Source organism: Mustela putorius, unplaced genomic scaffold (assembly GCF_011764305.1).
Source record: "Mustela putorius furo isolate JIRA1106 unplaced genomic scaffold, ASM1176430v1.1 tig00003901_pilon_pilon_pilon, whole genome shotgun sequence".
Classification (NCBI taxonomy): domain Eukaryota; kingdom Metazoa; phylum Chordata; class Mammalia; order Carnivora; family Mustelidae; genus Mustela; species Mustela putorius.
The window spans coordinates 16,136,533-16,162,715 of NW_025422049.1; the positions used below are offsets into that span (position 1 = coordinate 16,136,533).

Here is a 26,183-nt window from a genome sequence, read left to right on the forward strand (position 1 = left end):
TATATATACTTTTTAAGACTTTTATTTGAGAGAGAGCAGGGGAGGGGGGTTGTCGGGGCGGGGGGAGTAGAATCCCCACTGAGCAGGGAGCCTGGTGTGGAAATCAATCCCAGGATCCTGAGATCATGACCTGAGCCAAAGGCAGACACTTAAGCGACTGAGCCACCCAGGTGCCACGCAAACAAATACATTTCAGGACAAAGAAAAATCAGTAGATTTAAAGACATACGTAGATAATAATACAGATGGCTCTGTGGATAAGGCACAGATTATCATACCCAAAGAACCGAGTTTTAGGAAATCTTGTTTGGCTAATAATCTTTGAAGATGCTTAGTTGTGGAGGGGAGATGAAAAGAGACGGTGTAGGGTTGAGAGAACCATTTTTTTTTTTTTTAAAAGAATGGGAAGACTTCAGCATCCTTCTTGGCTGAAAAGCCAGGAGTGACAAAAAGAGTTGAAAATGCAGGTAAACAAAAACAAGAGAAGACAAAAAGAGAAGAAAATCCAAGTAAAGGAGGGAGACTTGATGGCAAGAAGTTCCAGGGGTTGGGGAGGGAGGTGACATAAGGACAACACGACTTCCTCCAAGATGCGGGCTGGAGTGCAGGGACAAAGGCTGGGAGTGGGGTGAAGCCGCTTTCACAGCAGAGGGAAGTAACAGAGGGAATCCCTGCCAGGAAGTCACTGTCTTCTCAGTCCTTGCTTGACAGTGGGGAGGACGGGGAGTTTGAGGAGGGCGGTAAAGGTTCAGCCCATGACTTCTCAGGGCAATGTGTAGCAGAGCTGACCAAACACAGAACACAAGAGCAATGGTGTTAAGAGCACAGTTATAATAGACCATGAAATCTGAGGGGCCCCAAATCTGAATGACTTGAGAGATTTCCCCCAGGAGGCCAAGACTGGGCCTTGGGACTGGACGATGGTGCCTGTTAGAGGAATGAGGGGTTGAGGCACTTTTAGGAGCTGGTGAAACGAAATTTCCAGTAATTGGTTATAGTGGGACGAGCTGATTGGGAGGATGAGGAGGCTGGAAGGAGTAGAGATTCGGGTCACAGAAAGGGATATAGGGGCTAAGGATCTTAGACAGATGAGTTTTAGGGATAGGGGGAGGGCAAGGCCAGTTGGCGAAGACAAGAGGACACAGAAGTCACCGCAGGGGAGAAGTCCAAGCTCTGAGAAGCAGGAGTGTTTGGAGTGCTCTTCACTGGAAACCTCTATGGTTGCTGGCCAGAGTCGGAATAGAAAAGCTTGAGTGCCAGGCATCTAAAGGCATCTAAAGGCATCTAAAGGCATCCAAAGGCATCTAGGAATATGGGAGAAGTGGCCAAGAGTGGTCATAGTGAGGAAAAGAAAAGGTGGAGAGAATGGTAAAAGAGAAAGCATTTTCACTGAAGGGAGAAATGGCATATTGGTCTGTAAGAGACAGGGGGGCCCCCAACAGGCCATGGAGCTGAGCAGGGAGAGCGACGTCCATTAGGGGGCGCTTCAGGCAAGAGATAGGAGGACTTGGTGTTCCAAGGAGAGCTGGTTACTTTGGAGGGATGGGGTTCTAAAATACACATGGGTGTGGTGCAAAAACAATGAATACTGTTATGCTGAAAATAAAACATTTAAAAAAATAAAATAAAATAAAATACATATGGTTGACCCTTGAACACCACGGGTTTGAACGTGGCAGGTCCACTGAGATGAGGACTTTTTTCTGGCAGATGCAGCAAAGTATCATAAATGTGTCTGCTCTTCCTTATGATTTTCTTCAGAACGTTTTCTTTTCTCCAGCTTATTTTGTTGCAGGAATATAGTACCTAATACATGGGGCATACAAACTAGGTGCTAAGAGACAGTTTTTCTTACTGGTAAGGCTTCTTGGTCAAGGCTTCTTGGAAGCTATTAAGGATTTAAGTCTGGGGGGAGTCAAAAGTTGTGCATGGGTATTAGGGCTGTGCCGTGGGGAGGGGACTCCATTCCTAAGCTGCACATTGTTCCTGATCAACAGTATCTCCAGAGAGCCAAAGGTAAGGAGTTGGGAGAAAAGGAAACAGAAACCAAGAGGCAAGCTGGAGGAAGAATAGAACAGTGGGGGAGAAAGGATGTCCTGTTTCCTACAGCAGTGCCAAAGGACCACAGAAGTAACAAAGGACCACAGAAGTAAAGGAGGGACGGGCTCCGTCCTGAGCACCAGCCAGCTACCCAGAAGCCAGAGAAAGCGGCGGGACCTTGCCTTTCAGGGAAACAGGGCTCCTGGCCGTGGGCGGTATCTACAGGACAGCTGTCTTGCCTTGGATAGACACTTGGAACTCAGTTATTTCTGGAAAATTACACAACTTCTAGGAAAGTGAATCCCCCAACCCCTCAGCTGTTTTGATTGATAGGGAATCTTCTTGCCCCTGCTCACTCCAGATGGATTTGCCCTCTACAAGGCCCAGGTCCAAGGCTCAGGAGCAAAGGTGAAATCAGCCTTAGGAAACCTAGCCTTTTCGTGAAGAGAGCATAATTTCCCCCAAGCGAACAGCAGATGACAGCAAAGAGCCAGAAAGGAAGCAGAGGCATCACAAGAGCCCAGAAATGGTGAAGAATAAATCGGATTATGTTCCCCCAGTGCCCTCTGTTGCACTTAACGCCGACGTAGTACAAATACAATGCTCTCTTCCCCCCCTAGACGGGAACTCCCTGCATTGGGGCATCTCTGATTCCCTAGTGCAAATGCTGGGCACATAGTAGGTGTTCAATGAATATGCTGTGGGGGCAGCTGGCTGGAGGGGAGACCCCCTGACCGGATGTGGTTAGGAGACAGACACCTGCCTTTTAGGACAACAAGGTGTGTGGGGGGAAAGTGCTCATCTAAGAGGGAAATATAGGCCAGGTTTTGAATCCTGGCTCTGCTACTTAAGGCCGGGAGCAAGATACCTAGCATTTCTGATCCCCAGTTTTCTCCTCTGTAGAAGGGGCATTTTCCACCAGGGCTGGTGATGATGACAGAACACACAAAACAGGTCTAGCAAAGCATCTCACACACAGGAAACTCAAAAAGTTGGTGTTCACCATGGTTATAATTACTGTTAGAGTTGTTAGAGGCAGCAGAGGAGAGAGGAAAGAATCACTAACAGTGAGAAATAAATTGGAATGAGGCCTTGGAATCCCTACTTCTTCTGCTCGGTTCCCCCCAAACGGTGCAACAACAGATCCAACAGAAGGCTGCATTGGCATCTATCACTTCTAGAAGCTGCAGCTTCCCAGACTGTAGGGTTTTTTTGTGCAGGGGGTGGAGGGGGGTAGTGGTGATGCCTACTTGGTATTTGCCAGGTCAGAATAGTCAGCTCAGCTACCTAACAGTTTGTTGTGGGCACCTCAGAGCACCTTTGGCCAGAACTTGACTCACAGGCCCCAGAAAGGGGGGTTGGTTCTGGGGCTCTGAGACAGCTGCCTGCCTGCTTCTAGTCAGAATGAGTGTAACCCTAAGACTGAAATAGTATTAGGAAGCTGTTTCCTGCGCCACAGGGGACAGACCTGAAAAATGGCCCAGGGCTCCTGGCTACTGAGACTTTCCTTAGAGCTTACACGGGGGAATAGTGCATTGAGAGCAAATTAAAAGGAAGTGCTGACTTGGTGAGACCCCAAGTGGCTGCACAGCATAAAAACAGCCTCAAAGAAGACAAATCCCAAGACATTGACAGAAACCAGGGCACAGGGGGCCAGCCTCTCCACCAGCACGAGACTCCGAGGGGAGCAACTGTGCCCATTCTTCACTGTGTCTTGAGGCTGACTGGTCCTTGAGGCTAGCTTAGGCCAGAAGTTCTCGAGATTTGCCAGGATTCCTGAGTTAGAGGAAGCACGACTTCGAAACTGTCCTCCAGTGGCCCCAAAGGCCCGCGTAGCTGCATATCATTTTTAACGTGTAGAAAGGAAGTCCTTGCTGCTTGAATTGAGGTGGGGGGGTTTGGTCTCCCGGAAAAGCCCCAGCAACTAACACAGAGAGGCTAGTAGCTGAGACTAAAAGGGGATGCCTTCCAGGTATAGGGCCTTTGAGGAAGGTGAGAGCCTCGAGAGGGAGGGCTCTCACAACTCTTCTAGAAGGGATGGGAACTCCCCTTCCATCTACCACATGACAGAGGAAGGAAGGGATACTTTAAGGGTCACTGTGAGGTCACAAAGAGTTCAGTCAACTTTCCTAGGCTGTCTCAACCAAGTTGGTCGTCTCTCCCTTGTGACGCAATCAAGGTCAATGGTTTATTTTACAAGGTAATCCTTGTTCTCTTACCTGCTTCTCTCCATCCTATAACCCCACAGTCCCTGAATTTCTTGCCACTCTCAATATCTTCTTTGGTTCTGAGAGGATGGATATAATGAGCAAGGGCATACGGTCCCTCTTTTGAGAGGGCCAAGGGGCTTCCGCCTCTCCTACTCCACGCTGCACACTGAGGCAGGGGGAAGGCACAGCGTGAGTGAGCAACAAAGTATGTGGGTATAGGGAGGCTCCATGTAAGCCCAATGCCACCACAGACAACGAGCCTAAGGCCTAGACCCTAGGACACACAATCAGTGGCACCGTGCTCATCCACAAAGGATGGTTCTGGAAATCCCCCTAGGACTCTTTGCAGGCCTTATCCATGCCCATCTCCCCACCCCCTGGTGAGTGGCAGAAGACATCCTACAGACACCCAGCCAGGCAGCAGCCCAAGATCCTGGTAGGCACCCAATACCCTGTGATTCCCCCAAACAGAAGGGAGCGGCGAGGTGTGACAGGGGCACGAAGGTGTGCTTTGCTGGCCTTACCTCCTTTCCAAAGCAGGTAGATGGGCACCACGTAGAGCATAACATGCTGAATGTAGTAAATCTCCAATTCGAAGGGGAGCTAGAAGGACAGGAGGAGGAGAGGTGTTTCAGAGCAGGAAGTACTCACGTCAATAGCTTCTCAAGTTGAACATCCTTGCTCTTTGGGACCCGCATCATGACCCCCTCCCCCCGCAGTGAGTCAGGGGCTCACTTCCCTTTACCATGAGGGAAAAAAAGAATGGAAGGGACAGACACTTAGGACCTAGGCTGGCATCTTCCAAAACGTCTTTGGCAGAGATAGTGCTTGCAGAATGTTCCACAAAGAAAGCTGGTTACAACGGAAGAAATGTCACACAGACCAGGTACCCCGGAGAGCCACCATGTATCCTCGCGGTAGACTTAGGATCTGGGTGGTCTCTGCAACTACAAAACCAGCTTACCATGGTCTATCTAGTGTTTCCGAACCTTAGTGAGCCTGTGCCTTTTTGTTCACGACCACTCAGTACTCTGCGGGATATACTCGAACAAACACAACCTGAAGTCCCTCCTTGCTCCTGGGGAGGAGGCAGCGAACAGTTTAAAAGCTTATTCCTGGGGCGCCTGGGTTGCTCAGTGGTTTGGGCTGCTGCCTTCGGCTCGGGTCATGATCTCAGGGTCCTGGGATCGAGCCGCGCATCGGGCTCTCTGCTCCGCAGGAAGCCTGCTTCCCTCTCTCTCTCTCTCTCTGCCTGCCTCTCTGCCTACTTGTGATCTCTGTCTGTCAAATAAATAAAATAAATCTTTAAAAAAAATAAAAAAATAAAAGCTTATTCCTTGGCTGATAGGAAGAATGCATGGAGTAGGATTTCTTACTCCCATTTTCCAGGTTAAAAAAAAAAAAAAAAGTAATTGCTAGGTCTGGCCTGGTCTAGATCCAAGTATAAAGAGCTTCCCTGCTGGATATCTGGGGTCAGTCCAGAGTTAGCCCTCCTTTTGGGTGAAGACCAAGCAGCTGGGCCGATTCTGACAATGGCTTGCCAGAGAGAGCATCCCCACCCTCCCGCCCCGGGACGGGCGGGCTCGCTCACTGCTGCTTTCCACCTCTCTCAAAATGGAAGCTCCAGGTTCTCAAAGCAGAGCATGGTTTCCACCTGGCACACGGTCCGCGCTACAGAGTTTGGCAGAGGGCAAAGGAATGGGAACAAGCTGGATGGCTAACTCAATTCTAGAGGAGGGGGAAAAAAACAACTTCAGCAGCTGGCACAAGGCCTGGCCTCTGGGGCTTCCACAGCCCACAATACACACACACACACACACACACACGCACGCACACACACGCACGCACGCACGCACGCACACGCGCCTCTAAAGGGAAGCCCAGAGAGACAAGGACACCCCGGGGGAAGGGTCAGCTGCCTCCCTGTTCCCTACAAGGCAAGCACAGAACCCAGACTGTGTGCTAATGACAGCCCAAGCCTGCCTTGTGCCAAGGGCTGGAACCCAAGGATGGCAGAGCGCCCAGAATGGGGGCTGGGACGCCTGTGGACCCTGAACAGAGACACTGGCTCTGGCCCTTGAAAATAAAAGCCCACGCAGAAGGAAAATTTCCCGCGGATCCAGACGAGGCCCAACTACTATTTTAGGCTCACAGAGGGATGTGAAATCTCCAAAAAAGAGATGAGGTTCTACTGGGCTCTGTGGACTGTGCTGGAATCACTAGAAAAGGACTGATAATGGACTAGATTTCGCTATGCCCTCAATAGCCTGGTGGATTCACTCTGGCAAGCCACGTCACCTCTCCGCCTCTTCTGGCAGCAGTAAAATGAAAATGGTTACACTGTTCTCAGATTATTGTAATTTTTTTTTAACTTTTAGAGGTCGATCCTTTTTTTTTTTTTAAAGATTTTATTCATTTGTCAGAGAGAGAGCACAAGCAGGGGGAGCGGTGGCAGGCAGAGGGAGAAGCAGGCTCCCCGCTGAGCAAGAAGCCTGATGTGGGGCTTGATCCCAGGACTCTGGGATCATGACCTGCGCTGAAGGCAGATTCTTAACTGACTGAGCCATCTAGGTATCTCAATTTTTAATTTTTAATATAACAAACATGCATACAATACTCATGTGTCTGGAACAAGTAAGCACTTTCTTCACTATCAAGTCACCCAGTCCTTGTAACTTCTAGTCATCTCCAGATATGAGAAACTGAGGCACAGAAAGTTTTGCTGACCAAGTCTACCCAGCTCATGTGGTAACAGAGCCAGGATCCTACCCCAGGCAGTCTGGCTCTCGAGTTTACAGGATCATCCTGCACTACCCCTGCCCCGCTCTCTCCTCTACTCAAAAAGCCTGACACTGCTGTGATCAGTGGGGGTGTGGTAACCTTCCACATGGGAACTGGGCCCAGCCCCTCCCTGTGCACATGCTTCTCACCTCCGTGGCCTGCGCTGGCCCACTGTGAGCCCACTGTGAGCCCACATCATGCCATGGCCTGGCCTGGCCGACCACACAGGCCCCTCAGCTCCCGAGACGCATGTCACTAGCCCTCTGAGGCTCTGTAGGCACCCTGGTGACAAATCTTACGGTGGCCTCCAGAAAACATTTTCCTTCCTCAGAGGGCCAGCTCACCCCCTATTCCAAGAGTTCCCCACCTCAGGAGGTCACGGAGAGCATAAAACGAGGTGTGGGCCCTGGCGACAGCTCCGGCCAAAGAGGAGAAAGAAGATAGAGGCCAAGGAGGGTATGTGTGTGTGGCAGGGGAGGGCAACAGGGAGTGGAAGGCAGGGAGGAGATGAAAGAGAAAGGGGCAGCATAAGAAGAAAACACCCAAGAGGCAGGAAGAAGGGAGTGAAATGGGAACAAGAAAATAACCCCTCGTCATTTCTTAATACTTACTATATACTTATGTGCCATGTGTGGGGCTACGCAATCTTACATGCACTGTCTCACTTAACTATTACAAGTCTCTATGTAGCAAGAACAATGGTCATTCCCATTTGACAGATAAGGAAACTGAGGCACAATGCTGTGAAATGACATCCAAAGAAGAAACCGGGCAGGGCGCCTGGGTGGCTCAGTCAGGAGAGTGTACAAGTATGGGTTTCAGCTCAGGTCATGATCTCAGAGTGGTGGGAGCGAGCCCCATGGCAGGCTCTGTGCTCAGCATGGAGTCTATTTCAAATTCTTTTTCCCTCTGCCCTTCCCCCAACTCGAGCACACTCTCTCGGTCTCTCAAATAAATAAAATATTTAAAAAACAAAACAAAACAAAACAAGGAAGAGACGGGGCAAGGATGGCATTAAAGGACATTCGGCATTGAAGGACATGGGTAGCTTTCTTTACTGAACACTGGATCTGTCCTGAGTTCCCCAGAACTTTCTCACAGAGCCTCCCCCATCTTCTTTTCCTCATTTCACAAACACGATCTGGAAAGTGCTATACTTCCCTCCATAGAAGTTCCACTTTGCTGATTCATTTCTGCTCTACAGAACTCACATCTGGAATGCTACTCCAACATAACTATCCTGATGCCTTTTTAGCTGGAAGATTCTGGAGGCTTTAGACCAAAAGTCCTATAACCCCGCAAGTGAAAGCCAAAAACCACTAACAGTGTTTTAAACCACATAGGTCATTAGCTTCCTTCTCACACCCAAGTCAACATCTTTATTTTATTTTATTTTTTAAATCCAAAGAGATGACTGATAAACCCCAGCAGGCCGCTGGGCTCAGACGGCGTAAAACATGAGGGGCATGGACTCTGTCCGTGATCAGAGCATGACCTCCTTTCTCCCAGTGAGCAGCCCTGCTAGCCGCACCACTGCACTCTGCCATGGAGACAAGCAATCCCATCGTGCCCTCCATCCCTGGTCACTTAAGTCACTGTAAGAAGCCCCAAACTCTGGGCACCTGGGTGGCTCAGTCGGTTAAGCACCCAACTCCTGGTTTTGGCTCAGGTTGTGATCTCGGGATTGTTGGATTGGGCCCTGAGTTGGACTCCATGATCAGCATGGAGCCTGCTTGGATGTCTCCCTCTCCTCCTCCTCTGCAACCCCCACCTCCCCGGCCACTTGTGTGTGCATTTGCTGTGCTCTAAACAAATCAATAAAACCTTTAAAAAAAAAAAAAAAAGCCCCAAACTCCCAGGTCACCATGTAACACCTGAATTCTAATCCACCCCCCCCATCACAATCTGACCTCATCAGCCACCTTCCCTCAATTCTAGAAACTCTGGCAGCCTACCCTCTGGAACCTATAGACGTCATTAGCAAAATCCCCTGTATCCTATCCTCACTGTCCTCCTAGCAGTTCCTTCACCTTCTCGCTTTAACAAAAACCCGGTTCCCTCACGCTCTGAGAACGCTGCCCTCCCAACAGCCCCCTCCAGTGCTGGGTGGTTTGCCTGCCATGTTGCCTTGTGCCCTGGGGGCCAGGAGGGGTCCTGCCTGCTCCCTTCTGCTGCTTCTTCACTGGTGCTTTCACGACCATGCTCTCTGCTTCCTTCCTCACCACTCCCCTGATTTCAATCTCCTGCTCTTGGCCTCTGCCACCCACCACTCTTCCCGCAGCAGTCACCTACAGAACCTCTCCCCAGGCATTCCCCTTCATCCTTGAAGACAGTGCCTCCTGCCTCCCTTGCCATTTCTATGCAACACTCCCATGTCAAAACCCGTGTGTTCTCAACCGCCACCTCCTACCTAGCCAACTCACCCGCCTCCCATCCACCTTCCAACCTCACTGGCACCTCTGGTCCACTGATCCCACCACCTTTTTACCACCCCTGACTGGCCATCAGTCCTCAGTTCCATGCTTGCTTATCAGTCCCTTCGCCATATCCTCAGCTCTCTCTTTTCTCTTTCTTTTCTTCTATGGCTCTTCAGAAAACCCCCACCACCACACTGAGGGCCAAGGCCAGTCCCCTCCTTTGTATGCTAGATCCAATCTTTTCTTGCCAACTCAAGGACATCGCACCAGCAATCGTCCCTTTTTCTTTCTACTGGATCATTCCCATCAGAAAACAAATAAATTATAATTTTTCTCATCAGAAGAGAGGAAAAATTCTTGCTCCACTTCACCCTCACCCAGGTGACTTCTTTGTACAAACTTTAAATAGCCGCCCCTTCTTCACCCCCATGCCAGGGTGTCAGGAAGATCTTCGGCACCTCGTGCAGTCAACAACATACTGGTCCTGCAGGTGATCGTTCTCTCGTCCTTGAAATACTTGCTTCACTAAGCAGAGAGTGGGGTTTTGTTCTTCCCCTGCCTCGATGCCTCCCCTTTGCAATCCCCTTTACTACATCTTCCTTCTGTGCCTCATATTGGAGGGGCCCAGAACCAAGTCCTTGGCTGTCTTTTAGAGCTACTCTCACTCACTGGATCATCTTACCCAAGGTCCTGGCTCTAAAGGCCATGTGGATACTGATGACTTCCAAACGAATATGTGCAGTCTAGAGTCAGGCTGCTAAGACTGAAACGACAGCTCCATCATTTGGTTGCACTGTACTTTGGGGCCAATCCCTTAGTCTTGCTGAGCTTCACCTGGCTCATTTGTAAAACAGGAATAATGATGCCGATTGCATCAAGTTGCGGTGAAATTGGGTGAGGTAAGGCATGTAGGGTTCTTGGCCCAGCGCTGGCACACGGCATGTATGCAACATTAGTGGCTGGCCCATCTTCCTCTTCAGCATTAATCCAGCCAGTAAGCAGTAAAGAAAGGCAAAATTTCAATTCCACAAGTAGACAGAGAGGCAGGCAGAGAGAGGGGGGGGGGAGCAGGCTCCCCGCTGGGCAGAGAGCCCGATTCAGGACTCGATCCCAGGACCCTGAGATCAGACACTTAACCTACTGAGCCACTCAGGTGTCCCTCCAGCCAGTAAGACTTAATGCCAGGCCTCTCTGGGTCAAAAGCAGGAGCTCTTTTTACCTCGTCATCCTGCGTTAGCAAGAGCCCCTAGCAAGAGATGGTGGAGTTTGGACCTGTTCCATAGCCCTAAATCACACATCGATGTATTTGTCAGATGATGACCAAGATAAATTTTAGCTTCCCAATGTAATTCATTCTTTGGGCCCATCTCTAGGTGAGTTTTCCCTGGAGACTTATTTATTTCTCAAAAGAATGTCAATACCACTCTCTTCTTCTTACCTACGACAGTCCTATTCTTACTATCATCCAGTTAGTAGAAAAAAAAACATTTATTGAGATACTACTGGGTGGCAGAGAATGTTCCTGGCTCTGGCTATACATCCATGATGAACACACAGTCCCCGCCCTATGAGAGTGCGTGGTCTAGTCAAGGAGGCGAATGGATAGAGGGATGAGGTCAGTGCAGCAAATGATCACGGAAAAACCTACAAATCAAGCATGGGATCTGGTTTGAGTTTTCTCTGCAAGTGAGGGAGAGGGGCGCCTGGGTAGCTCAGCTGGTTGTGTATCTTGACTCTTGATTTCGGCTCAGGTCATGATCTCAGGGTCATGGGATCCAACCCTGCATCAGGCTCCCTGCTGAGTAGGGAGTCCGCTTAGGATTCTCTCTCTCCCTCTGCCCCTCCCCACCCACCCCCACCCTGTCATGCTCACTAGCTCACAGGGGACCCGCAACAGGAAGGTCTAAATCAAACTCAAGGTGGAGGGAGCAAGAGAAGGGAGGGTGGGTAGCTGTGAGAGAAGGTAAGGGAGCTGAATCACCAAGACTTTGACTGATTGGACAGGAGGAAGAAAGAAGCCAAAGGTGACCCTGGGACCAAGGGCCTAGATGGTCAGCAGGATGTTGGGGCTTCCTCTTACGTTGGGGCCTACAGTCAAGGAAGCAGATTGAAGGAGACTAAGAAAAGCAGCTAGGCTCATGCTGAGTTTGAGTTTGAGGCCAGCCTGCTACCCTGAGGAACGCCCACCTCAGTGGGAATGTGGGGCTACATCTTAGGGAGGCCGGAAAGTTGCAAGGCAAATGATATACATGTTTAACGGTATGTTTTGATCTAGACGTGTACATTATAAAACACTGGCATGGAAAAATAAGAAGATGATACTCTGAGATGCAGAGAAGTGCTAGTGTTTTCTTTAAGCCTCCCGAGAACATCTATGCACTCCACTTCACAGAACCCTGGGCCATGGTCCTTTCAACAAGAGAGTGTGGGTGGAGAGAGATGGAAATCATAACCCCAGGTTAGTAACCACAGAGAAATAACTGTGAATGATGGGACAGACTCGAACATATTGTTGGTGTTAAGGGAAGGAGCCAGTGGAGAGGGAGAAGCCGGAGAAGCAGGACAAGCAGGAGGCACTGGACAGTGAGAGGGCCTACAGCATGCACGGGCTGGGACTGGGGGCATGGGAGAGGATTAGCTTGGGCTCCAGGAGACCAGGAGGGAAGGCCGAGACGTGAGAATAACATAACTGTATGAGGGAGGGGCGTGGAAGAAGTCCAGGGAGCTCACAACCTCGGAGCCCATGCTACACAGCAAGAGATTTGGCCTTACCAGAAGAATCCACGGTTGATGATAAGGTACAGAATTAGGAAGAGGTGGTTACAGAGGGCAGACCCTGGTCTAAGCTCAGCCCCACATTGCAGAATCCCAAGAGAAGTCAGAGAATCAGACAAGATCATTGCTGACAGTCTGAATGCTGTGTCTCTTCCCCAAGTTCATGCCCCCATGTGATGGTCTGAGGAGGTGGGGCTTTAGGATGTGATCAGGTCATGAGGGGGGATGCCCTGTGAATGGGATCAGGGCCCCTGTAAGAGGGCCCAGAGAGCTCCCTCACCCCTTTTACCCCGTGAGGACCCAGCAAGAAGCCTGCAGTCCAGAAGAGGGCCCTCACCCAACCACTCAGACTTCCAGCCTCCAGAACCATGAGAAATACTTCTCCGTTGTAGAAGCTACTCAGCTCGTGGTTATTTTGTTATGGCAGCTGAATGGACCAAAACAAGAATCTATCTCCTGTAGAGGGGAAAGGGAAGGGGAAAGGAGGTGACCCACTCTTAACTGAGGCCTTGGGTAATGTTCCTGCCACTTGAGTCTGGCTTTGGAACACTTTGTCTTCATTAACTGACCACAGACTTGCACTATGGCCTACGGGTGCCACAAACTCCTTGCCACTAAATGCCACTTGTTAGAGGAGCTGCGAAAGGAATACCCACAACCTAAAATAAACCACAAGATACTCACGGAACAAAATAGCAATCTGCCATTAAAAACAACAATGTGCCATGAGCAGACAGCCTGGCAAATCCAGAACGTGGAAGCTCTGTAAAAAGACTGGCCCGGATTCATCAGGATTTCAGTGCTATGCAAAAAGGTAGCGGGGACCATTTGTAGATTAAAAAAAAATAAACAAACAAACACTAAATAGAACAGTCAAAAGCAATCTTGAAACCTGACTGAATCCTGATTAAAAAAAAAAAAGAATTAAAGCCATTCTTGGACCAATTGGGAGAAATTTCAATATAAACTGATTATCAGATAAAGTAGACAGTATTATAGAAGTGTGGATAATTTTCTTGAGTGCAATCACAGTATTGTGGTTGTACAAGAGCTCTTCTTTATCTTTATTCTTGGGAGCTGGGGCAAAAGTCTTTAGAACTGAAGTGTCAGGATGTCTGTGACTCTGTTTTGAAAAAGAAGAGGTTGTGATAGAAACAGAATATGGAGAAATGTTTAGTTGTTACATCTAGCTGGAGGGCACATGTCATTGTTCACCATACTAACTATCATTTCAACTCTTTGCTACAAAAATTCCAACAATAAGAAGTTGGGAAATTTTAAAAATTTAAATAAATTTAATTGAGGTAAATTTGTACGACCTAATATGGTAGAAACCCTAAGATACAGGAAAACAAGGTGCATTCATTTTGGAGAATAACTGGCCAATATTTACCCAAATTTTTAAATACCCATTCACTTTGACTCACTTTTACGAATTTGTATTAACAGCAATGTGTGTATTCACACCCAGAACCGTATGTGTAACGATGCTCAATGCAAAGTCATTTGTAATAACAAAAAGTACACAACAACAAAAAAGGAAACTGTCCATTAGTGGGAAAGTCATCAAAAAATACCGTGGAGGGCAAATTATGCAACCATTTACAAAAAAGGGAGGTACAACCATTTATCGGTAAAACTGAGCGAATCTGGGGGCGCCTGGGTGGTGCAATCACTGAGCGCCCAACTCTTGGTTTCAGTTCAGGTCATGATCTGAGGGTTGTGAGATCAAACCCCATGTCAGGCTCCATGTTGAGTGCAGAGCCAGCGAAAGACTCTCTCCCTTTTCCACTGCCCCTGCTCTCACTCGTTCTCTCTCTCGCTCTCAAATCAATAAATAAGTCTTAAAAAAAAAAAAACTGAGCAAATCTACCTTGTACAAAGAATGATCCTTTTTGTAGAGGAAAAAGGACTGATGAGTATTTGTGCTTTTAGGTGTATGTGAAATGCACAGTGAAAGGACTGGGCAGAGGGAGAGGGTTGGGGAGGAGACACTGGGATAGGGGAAACCTGGACTTTGAATCCGAGAGACTTGTACAGTTGGAGCTTTGTGACAAATGAATATATTCCTTTATTAAGCATGAAGCTATAAGTTTTTAAAAGTCCAAGACAAGGTCAAAAGAGGAATGTGAACTGTTAGCAGCAATGAACTCTGTGGAGTGGGAGGGGAGAACTTTCGTGTTATACAGCCTCCTTATCTCTACACTGCAGGAATCCTTAGCTAGGAGGACGCGTGCAGCTATTAGGGATGATTACAGTGAATTTTTCTACCTTCTACGAAGCTCCCTCTCAGAGTATCTGAGCATGTAGAGAAAAGAACACGTAATGTAACGAGAGCGGGGGGAGGGTCTTTTTTAGACCCCCCCTCCCCCACCCCGGCCAAAACCCTTTGTTCTCCCAGTATCTTCCCTTATGACACACCTCCGGCCCCAGTAAAGACAGCTGCCCACGGCCTGACCAAAACCAGGGTATTCCATCCTATTCTCATGGTCTGATGTGGAGAGAGGGACTGGTGAGAGGGGAGACAGGTAGGGGGGAGACTGATCCTTGGTTTCAGAGTCCAAATCCCATCAGGGCTGCTCCTGACTTCCTCCTCGGTGCTCAGAGGCCACAGAAGAGCAGAACAGAGTCCTGGTGGTCAGGAAGCCGCCTCAGGTCAGCTCCCTAATGTCAGAACAAAATATTTTCAACCCGTGAAAAATGCTGTCTGCTCTGGTGGCCCAACTACTTGCGAAAGCGCCTTTTGGGGTATGAGATACAGCAGTCCAGAGTGGCCTGCCTCAGCCTGGCGTGCCTGTTAACAGGACTTAGACTAAGTGGCAATCTGGGGTCAGTCAGCCATCGTGCATGCTGCAAGGCCTCGCTCAACTATTCCCTTTATGTAAGATGAAAATGATAACCCCTAGCTATTCTTCCTTCTCCTGCCTCTAACAGCCGCAGGAATTAGTCAGGAGGGGAGTTAGGGCTTAGGAATTGGGAGGACAAGGTGGAAAAGGAAAGATAATGGTGCTCATATTGGTGTATGCTTACTAACTTTTATGGGGTTGTGTCCCCACCCCTGCCAAACTCATATGTTGAAGTCCTAACCCCCAGTACCTCAGAATGTGACTGGCTTTGGAGACAGGGCCTTTCAAGAGGAAGTAAAGATAAAATGAGGCCGGATGGGTGAGGCCTAGCCTAATGCCTGCTGTCCCCCCAGGAAAAGGAAAGTAAGACACAGAGACGCAGAGCAAAGACCACAGGAAGACAGCTGAAGAAGACCACCATCTACAAGCAAAAGAGAGAGGCCCTCAGAAGAAATGAACATTACCAACACCTTGATCTTAGACTTTTAGCCCCCCCCGAACTGTGAGAAAACAAGTTTCTATTGTTTAAGCCATCCAGTCTATGGTATCCATCACGACAGTGCGAGCAAAAGCAAATGAAGACACTGACCCACCATATACTACTGAGCCAGGCCCTGTACTAAAGCACTTCACACCTGTAAACTCCTTCCGTCTTCCCAACACACTTATGACGTAGCACCCATTGCTATTCTCCAGTTTTAAGAGGAAGAAATTGAGGCATAGAGAGGTTTTCTTGTGATAGCAAGGTACTAGGAATGACCAAATGCCCATCTAAAGGAGAATGGAGAAAGACATTGGGGTCTATTCATAGGACGGAATGATTTGCCCGAATGAAAACGTAACTAGAGTTATACTCAGTAACAGGGATGAATCTTAGCCATATAATGTTGAAGAAAACAAGCAAATCCCAGAAGACTATATACAATATAATAACATTTTCATGAGGATCAAAAAAAGAAAAAAAAAACAACTAAAATGTACAATGTAATACCGTTTTTATATGGGTAAAGAACAACTGAAATTAAATATCTCATGTAGATATATATATATGTATATATTCACTCATATGTACATATGAGGGAGAAAGATAAAACTTTCAAAAACAGCAAAGCAATAATGACCAAAATTCAGGTTAGTGGTTCTGTCAAGATGGGGAGGAGGAAGGGAGCCAGGTCGGGGAAGCACACACAGCAAACGTCTGTATTACTAATGGGGCTGGTTCATGGGTTGGGCACGTAGCAATGGCTTATTCTGTTATACATAAATGAATAAATACACCCATGAAGAAAATTAAAGCAGGCCATGCACGGACCACTGGTGGAGTCCGCCAGGAGTTAAGGATTATAAATACAATTACCACAAGTGTGGGCACCCCATGTGGGTTTAGAAAGAAAAGGGGGTGGGGGTTCAATCAAATAACTTCCCCCAGATCTCAAGTCTCATTAAATGGACTTCCTGATACCTCCTAGAACTTGGCACAATACTAGACACACAGATTAGTGGGTATCTATCAACTTATTTAGAGATATGGCAGGAGAGCACTGAGAACAGACAGATGGCCAGACCCATGAAGAGAATTAGAATGCTCTCCTGACTGCCCCCAACAATAAGGATACCACTGCAGAAGGCTAGACTGTGTGGACCATACAAGACCCAGACTTCCATTGCTGATAATACTCAATGGAAGACCAAACATAGCCACGAGTGGCCCCTGGGCACTCCATCATAGGGTCCCTGGAGCTCTCTCTCTAGGAGAGGCTGCTGTCACAGGATACAGTGTTGTGCGGTGGTTGTTCCACCTACTGCAACTGATTGACGGGAGCGTGCTCTATGGGATGAACAGACGAGAGAAGGCGGAGCTCCACCAATCCTGGCTGGAGAGTGGGGATCTCAGATCTCAGATCTCTCCCAGTTCCTTTTCCCTTTCCACACTGCCAATGCAGCACAGAGGGAGTGAAATTCAAAGGTATCTGGAATGATAATTCTCGCCTAACGGCCTATTCGGTTCAAGAAGAAAAAGAATTTTTCTCTTGGTCCCCACCTTTGCTACTTAGAGTTGGGTCTTGAGGTACACCAAAACACCTCGCCAGGACCAAGTCTGAGGAGATTATTTTCTCGGGACAGCTCAGCTCAGGCCACACATGTGCTATCAGTGCTACCTGGACCTTGCTCCATGGGAAAAGCATCCATCCCTCCTCTCAAGACAGGGCCTGTCCTCTCTGGCCCAAGTTGCAGCTGACCTTTGGCCTAGCTTGGAAACTGAGCAACCCCAGTTGCATGCAGTGAATGTGGCACGAGGCCCAAGTGGGAATGGTCTGATTCTTTCGACACCAACTAGACCAATGACAAACTGGCCTCTTCATCACCAGTCACATCACGAACACCCACTCCATACAGAACCTCGTGTCCTCCCACTTCTCCAACACATACACAGATTTCCCCAAGCCCTCTTCATGAATTCCTGTTTGCACTGTTTGTGTCTCAGGGTGGGCCTCGGGAAAATGGAGGGGGAGAACACTAGTTAATGTCTACTTGCAAGAGAATTCTGGAAAGCAGAAAGCCATACACAGGCCTCTTTCCGAGCCAAAGCAAAGCCCGAGCTCAGCAGAAGATGTCCAGATGGCTCCCAGAGCCAACAGTCTGTCACCGTCACAGGGCAGGAGCTACTGGGAGCCCACAGCTGAGAGTTCCTCATGCTTGGAGACTCCCTGTCCGTGGGAGAGGGGAGAGGTATGTTTCAGATCAGCAAGAGAAAGCGAAGTAGGACTCCTCTGGCCCTTCTGTCAGCCCCCGCTCTTCCCCTATGGAACAGACCCCAGAGGGCAGCCCACGAGTCAGGTGAGAAGCAGAGAAGAACCAGGGAGCTTCTGAAAAATTCCATCTCTTCTCTTCCTTTCTGTTTCCCCACCAAAGAGGCATTTTAAGTTGCTGTCATCTCAGAATAATATGATTCTGGTCTATATAGACATGTTTCGCTTCTCTAGAGCCCACTCCCCCCCTGCCACCCACAACCTATTTTGGGCCAACATAATTTACAATTCCCAGAAACGTCTGAGAAGTGGCGTACACACTTCTGGTGCCAAAGCCTGGCCGGTTTTACAGATTTTCATTTAGCAGGTGTCTGTTGCTAAATCAGTAGCAGCTGCTAATTGCTTTTCCTCCCTCGAACCTTCAGACAGAATGAAACATCTGGTGTTCTCTCACTTCGGGTTAAAATCAGATACCTTATCATTCCTCTTTTGGGTGCCATTTTTATTAGAACACTTTCAGCTGACGCCTGGAACAGGCCAGTACTGTCACCTCAGAAGATTGGGGGAGACAATTCAAAGGACACCACCACCACAGGACACCTCTACCTTGTGCCTCCAGGCCTCCTGCCCAGCTGCGGGGTTGCTGGCCTGTCGCCACAAGGTGGAGCTTTAAGCCCATAACCGCCCAGGGAACCAGGGCCTCAGGATGGTCCCGGTCACCAGAAAGTGATGAGAGGGGAGTAGGGAATCCTGAGCCAGCCCCACTGACCTCTGCAAAAGGGTGGCTATGGTTTGGGTTCTGTAAGAAAAACTCTTGAACAACAAGAGCTGATGAGCTTGTCGGCTGGTGAAAACATCTGCCTGTCAGGTGAGTGGCACACCTTCCTGCCATTGTGGACAGAGGCTCCCGCACTTAGGACCCTTCTGAACTCTACCCTATATACCTCTTCATCTGGCTGCCCTCCAAAGAGTCTTTCCAATAAACTGGTAAACATCAGTCCATGCTTCTGACTTCGGTGAGCTGCTCTAGCAAGTTCATCGAACCTGAGGAGGGGGTCAGGGGAACTCCGATTTACAGCCAGTCAGAAGCACAGGTCACAAGCTGGACCTATGACCGCCACGGAGATGGGGGCAGTCTTATAGGACGAGCCCTGAACCTGTGAGATCTGATGCTATCGCCAGGCAGTGTCAGAATGAATTAAATGGTAGGATACCCACCTGGTGTCACACAACTCTCTGGTGTGGGGACACACAACACACACACACATACACACACACAGAGCATTCCATTCAGTACTTATGCGACAGGGGAGGCAGAAAGAGCACTGGTCTGGGAGTCAGGAGACCTGAGTTCTGGTCATAAAGCTGTGTTGGCTGGCCATACGACCTAGACATTTCCCTTTCCTGGGCTCTGTCATGTGCAGTATGATGTAGTTAGATAACCTGAATTTCTCAGGACCTCCCAAGCTCAAAAGTGCTAGGATCCAGTTGATTTTCTGAAGCCAGTTTTTGACTCCCATAAAATCTGGAGCCACCTGGACTCCCATAAAATTTCCTTTCTGTTTCTCAGGTGCTACCTTTTAGGATGTTTTGGAATATCAGCACTGTCCCCGACATAGTTGTCTTCCCAGCTTTGGGGCACAAGCAAATCTGGCCCTTTGGGGAGTCCTCTGTGCCCTGATCTGAGTCACCATCAACCGTTAAATTAGTTTAACAACCATGAAGCCACCTAACTGCACTGTCTGTTACTAAGACCTTAATACTCTAGCTTAATTGTCTAGCTTGATTCTTGGGAAAATGACTTACCAACATCCAGATTATACTCTGGCTTCCCCTAATAAGCGTCAGAGTAATCCTATCAAAACAAAACATGGTAAGTTTCACAATAATGTATTTTGGGGAGCCTACACTGGCTCCTGGTCCTATTTCCACATTGCTGGAGACCAACTGCCTCAGACACCATTCCTCAGTTTGGCTGGAGGCTGTTCTGCACGGGTATCTCTTAGATCTAGAACTCCCAGTATTTAACCTTTGCTCCTTTCAAAAAGCAAAAGAGCTAGGGTGCCTGGGTGGCTCAATGGATTAAGCCTCTGCCTTTGGCTCAGGTCATGATCTCAGGGTCCTGGGATCAAGCCCCACATGGGCTCTCTGCTCAGCAGGAAGCCTGCCTTCCCCCTCACTCTCCACCTGCCTCTCCCCTCTCCACCTACTTTTGATCTCCCTCTCTGTCAAATTAATTAATTAATTAATTAATCTTTTAAAAATCAAAAGAGCTATTCAATCTTGCTTTGGGTCCCCTCACCTAGTTATGCTCTATGAACTGTCAAATTCACCTGCAGTGGATTTTAGGATTTCAGGTCCTAATAGTCTACTTTCTTTTTTGTTGAGGTATAACTTATATACCATAAAGTACAAAACACCTCCATTTTTGTCAAGCCCTATAGTCTGGGCCTCAGTTACAACAGCTGGGTCCCTGATCAGCAAGACCTCCATTTTTACCATGTATGCTCCACCCACACCTGCTGGAAGATAGGGCTCCTTAAAGGACAGAACAGTAGCAGAACGAGAGCGGAGTAGGACGGAGTTGCCTTTGCTCCTTTGTACACTATGTCAATCATTTGCTTCCTCTCCATCTTGCTTCCCAGGACTTTTAAAAATTTCGCCTGCACACCAGTCCCCAGGAGATCTTGTTAAAATGCAGACTATAGGTCTAGATGGGGCCCAAGACTGCATTTCTAGTAAGTTCCCAGGGGAGGACAATTCTGCTGGCTGGTGGACCACACTTTGAGTGTCAAGGACCTAGGATACAGGATGGAAGGTGGCGTGGTGTACTGGAAAGAGAACGGGCTTTGGAAACAGAAACATGGGTTCTAATTTGCAAGCTGGCCACTCACTAGCTCAGTGCCTTTAGGTGATTTGCTTAATCTCTCTGCTCCTGTAGGCAGGCAGATTTTGCCACCCCAAGATATGCCTCTTGGGCAAATTGGTTATTCTAAGCTGGTTAATTTTTGAAAAAACCTACAGACACAAAAGCAACTCTGAATATGGAGTTCATTACCCATTTTAAGAGACATTTATATCTGTTATGGTGATCTGAACTGACTAATATACCTACCCTAAGTATAGGGACTATTCTGTAACCATAAGCCACTATATGCCAGCAATGAAGGACCTTTTTTTTTTTTTTTAAGAATTTATTTATTTGACAGAGAGAGATCACAAGTAGGCAGAGAGGCAGGCAGAGAGCGAGAGGGGGGAAGCAGGCTCCCCACTGAGCAGAGAGCCCGATTCGGGACTTGATCCCAGGACCCTGAGATCATGACCTGAGCTGAAGGCAGAGGCTTAACCCACTGAGCCACCCAGGCACCCTGAAGGATCCTTTTTATCTGCCTTTAATTCTCTCAGGGCAATGCAGTAGCACTATAATTTAAGAGAAACTCTATTAGCTTTATCTGTTCTTTCAAATATGCTGACGCTTCCATATTTTAATTTGAATGTACATGACTCCAAGCCCCTGAAGTATTGCAATGCCTCCCTTGGGACAAAGTGACATTTTCTCACCCAAAGCAATTCCAAACTTTGAATGACTAAGTAACTCCGCATCGAGCAATCTCCTACCACCCACAGTTCTCTAATAGTGAACATTTATTAAAGGTCACTGAAGAAACTTCCCCAACCTGATAAGGGCATCTGTGAAAAACCCAGAGTTCAAATCATACTTGATGATGAAAGAGCAATGCTTTCCCCTTAAGATGAGGAAAGACACGGATGTCCACTCTTGCCACTTCTATTCAACACTGTACTAAAGATTCCAGTCAGGGCAACTGGGCAAAAAGAACAAATACAAGGCATCCAGATGGGAAAGGAGAAGTAAAACTACCTCTATTTGCAGATGACATGATCTTATCTATTTAAAAAAAATTGAAAAATACACACATACACAAAAATATTAGCAGTAATAAATGAGTTCTGAAAGTTTACAGGATACAAGATCAATTCAGAAAAAGTAAACTGTATTTCTAGAGTAGCAAAGAGCAATCTGAAAACAAAATTAACAATTCCATTTGCAATACCATTAAAAGGAATAAAATACAGGGGTGGCTGGATGGCTCAGGCAGGTTAAGCGTCTGTCTTCAGCTCAGGTCCTGATCCCAGGGTCCTGGGATGGAGTCCCATGTCAGGTTCCCTGCTCAGCAGGGAGCCTGCCTCTCCCTCTTCCTCTGCTCTGCTCATGTTTTCTCTTGTTCTCTATCTCAAATACATAAAATCTTTTTTTAAAAAAAAGAGGAAAATACATAAGAATAGATACAACAAGGGGCGCCTGAGTGGCTCAGTGGATAAAAGCCTCTGCCTTCGGCTCAGGTCATGATCCCAGGGTCCTGGGAATCCAGCCTCACATCGGGCTCTCTGCTCTGTAGGGAGCCTGCTTCCTCCTCTCTCTCTCTGCCTGCCTCTCTGCCTACTTGTGATCTCTGTCTGTCAAATAAATAAATAAAATATTTTTTTTAAAAAAAAGAATAAATACAACAAAAGAAGGGTAAAGCCTATACTCTATAAACTACAAAACATCATTGAAAAAATTAAAGACCTAAATACATAGATAGAACACATCCTGTGTTCACAGACTGGAGGGCTTAATATTGCTAAGAGAGCAATATTCTTCAAACTGATCTACGTTTAATGCCACCCCATAACTGCTTTGCAGAAATTGACAAGATGATCCTGAAATTCATGTGGAAATGCAGGGCACCAGAATGGCCAAAACAACCTTGAAAAAGACGAACTACTCTGGAATACCCACACTTCCCAGTTTCAAAGCTTTCTACAAAGCTACAATAATCAAGACAGTGAGGCGCTGGCATAAGGAGAGACATATACGTCAATGGGATAAAATTGATGGCCTAGAAATAAACCCTTACTTTTATTTTTGAATGAGTTTTGACAAGAGTTCCAAGACATTTCAACAGGAAAGAGTCTTTCAACAAATGGTGCAGGACAACTAGATATCCATATGCAAAAGAATGAATTTGGACCCCTTCCTCACACCATATAAAAATTAACTTGAAATGGATCATAGACCTAAATGTAACAGCTAACACCATGAAACTCTTATAAGAAAACAGTCATAAGACTTCATGGCAGTGGATTTAGGCAACAGTTTCTTACACAGGATACCAAAATTGCAAGCAACCAAAATAAAATTAGAGATTTGACTTCATCAGAGCTTAAAGATTTTGTGCTTCAAAGGATACCATAAATAAAATGCAAAGGCAACCCACAGAATGGGAGAAAATGTTTCAAATCGCATATCTGATAAGAGTCTAGTATCCAAAATACATAAGAACTGTCACAACAATAAAGAACAAATAACCCAACAAAAAAATGGGCAAGAATTTGAAAAGACATTTCCCCAGAGAAGACATACAAATGGTCAATAAGTATAATAAAGTATTTAACATCATTCATCATCAGGGAAATGCAAATCAATCCTACAGTGAGTCAGTGAGTCATCACTTCACAGTCATTAGGATGGTTACAATAAAAAAGGCCCAACAATACAAAGTTGGTGAAAATGCAGAGAAGCTAGAGCCCTCATATACTGCTGGTAGGAATATGAAACTTCATGGCCACTTTGAAGAACAATCTGGCAGCTCTCCAAAAGGTTAAAACACCAAGCTACCATATGATCCAGCAATTCCACTTCTAGGTATCTACCCAAAAGCTAACATTCAAACAGATACTTTTACAAGCATGTTTACTGTGGCATTATTCACAATGGTCAAAAGGTGGAAACAACCCAATGGCCATCAGTGGATAAATGGAGCAACAAAATGTGGTTTAACATACAAAGGAATATTATTCACCCATGAAAAAGAATGAAGTACTGATACATGCCACAAGAACAGTGGATGAACTTGAAACTTTATGTTGAACAAAAGAAGTCACTCAGAAAAGGCCACATAGTATATGATTCCAATTAAATGAAAAGTCCAGAATAGGCAAATCCATAAAGACAGAAAGTTCATAAGCAATGGGCAAGATCCTAGAGAGGGAATAGAGAGACACCACTAATATGTAGTGGGGGCCCAGGGCAGTGGCCCCAATATATGCTTTGGTGGCATATTGATTATTTTAAATTAAAGTTACTTAAGAAGCCGCCAGTGTAAGAAAACTCGGTCTCCCCGCCTTTTGTCTCCAGAAAGCAAGAAATACATTTTCCATGTGAAAGGTACCTTCCCTGCACCAGAAAGCAGAGGGACATCCTTATCAGCAAAGGCAATGAATCTAGGGCCAAAGAAGCCTATATAAAGAAATCTTATTACTTCTAGTAATTTACTACCCAAATTCTGTTTAGAATGCCTTACAAATTAAAAGTCTCAAACATAAGTTTTCCTTGTCTTGTCAAGTCCTCATAAATTTATTGTTTCTTTGCCTAAAAAGTATAAAAGCTGCCTCTTAGTTACTTCTTAGGTCCCATATTTATGAGACCTCTGTATGTACAAAAGGAATTTTTTTCTCCTGCAATTCATCTTGTGTCCGTTTAATTTTTAGACCAGCCAGAAGAATACTGAAGGGTGAAGTCTTTCCTTACCAACAGGTACACAATGCTGCTTTGGGGATGATGACAATGTCCTAAAATTAAATATAGTGGTGATGACTGCACAACTCTGAGAACACACTAGAAATATTGAATTGTACATTTTAAAAGGATAGATTTATGGTATATGAATTACGTCTTAAGTAAACCCCCCCTTAAAAAAGTGACTGAAGGGAGAGATAACAAGGCAATTACTCATTCGAGTAGTGCTTTTAACCTTCCAAAGCTCTTTGCTATCTCTTTGTTATCTCTTCTTATCCACTATCCCTTCTTCCTGACCTATCCGTGAGGTAGAGAGAGCAGATATTACTAATCCCATCTGAGAAATGAGGAAAGTTGGGGGGCTCGATGAAGCAACATTGTATCATTCAAAGCGCCAGGGGTGCACTCAGCAGCAGGTTGGGACTGGAACAGGATGCCTAGCAGAACTGCACATTGGATTTACCTGGGGTGATTTTCGAAAATGGGTATGTTTTTAAATCGGCTCTGGTGTTTCTATGTGGCTGGGGTCAAGAACAACTGCTCCACAGGGGCGCCTGGGTGGCTCAGTCCATTAACGTCTGCCTTCAGCTCAGGTCATGATCCTGGGGTCCTGGGATCCAGCCCTGCTGCAGGCTCCCTGCTCAGCAGGGGGGATCTGCTTCTCCCTCTTTCCCTGCCCCTCCCTGCCACTTGGGTGCTCCGTCACTCTCTGTCTTTCAAATAAATGAAATTTTACAAAAAAGAAAAAACAGCTGGTCCACAGACTGGAGAGAGTGATACCACCCACCAGAGAAGGCTTTTATTGCATAAAGATACACTGCTTGGGGTTAATGGCTCCAGGCTGGATGAGAAGCCCTAGTTACAACTGCTGGAGGCTGGCCCTTCTAATCTCATTTTAAGAAAACCAAACAAAGGCAGATAACTCACAAGCTCCGGAGGCAAGAAGGCTACTGCCAGGTGCTCCCTGCTGCCCCTCCCTCCACAGGCTGAGCGGCTTGGGCCTCACTGGCAAACCCAAAGGTCTGGATAGTTTCTTCCAACTGGAAGAAAAACCAGAAGGGGGCCTAATTCACCTGTTAGCATGGAGGAGAGAGAGCTGGCCAGTTCTCAAATCAAACAGGCGGCCTTTGAAACACATGCAAAAAACAACGGTGCAGTTAGTGTAGAAAAGGAAGCCTGCCAGGGAATTTTAATCTTGCTCAGCATGGCTAATTCCAAAACAAAGCCCCCTTTGCTCCACCATCACCCAAAAGCTTAAGGAGCAAGGGGGGGAGGGGCAAAGTTCTGAAGACGGACATCACAAAAAACCCACATGCCAGCAGGAACGTCCCTCGATTTCTAAGATAATATTAGGAACTGCAGGACCGACAACAGCATCTGACACTATGTGCCAGGCGCTGGGTGTGGACTGCTTACCACACATAATCTCCATTCACCTGCACACCGTGTCGTAGATAAGAAAAGGAGTTCACAGAAGCCAGGGAACTTTTGCAAGGTCCCATGGCTAAAGGCAGGGGGCCAGGCACAAAACCACAGACAGGGCGGCTCCAGCATTGGCGGTGTGACCCCTGCACCGGATGAACTCTTCACATCTACGCAGAGACAGAAGACTTTGAGACTACACGGCAAACAATGTTGAACCATCGTTATGGCTCAATGATGTGCTTTATTCTGGTGTTTTTCTGTAGTCTCTATTTTTTTTTTCCATTATGAACGGATATTACTTTTGTAAATAAAACAGTTATACATTTGTAAAGACAAAGGCACAAACGTCTCCCACTTGT

General features: G+C 47.0%; 1 protein-coding gene across 7 annotated transcripts in view; it reads right to left on the bottom strand.

Moving 5' to 3' along the window:
• Positions 1-26,183, bottom strand: part of TMEM164 (transmembrane protein 164) — a 153,562-nt gene that overhangs the window by 26,105 nt on the left and 101,274 nt on the right. For all 7 annotated transcript variants that reach the window (XM_045068339.1, XM_045068338.1, XM_045068334.1 and 4 more), the window contains one exon: positions 4,775-4,853. In XM_045068339.1, the coding sequence (XP_044924274.1) occupies positions 4,775-4,853 (79 nt within the window). The remainder of the gene's footprint in view (positions 1-4,774; positions 4,854-26,183) is intronic.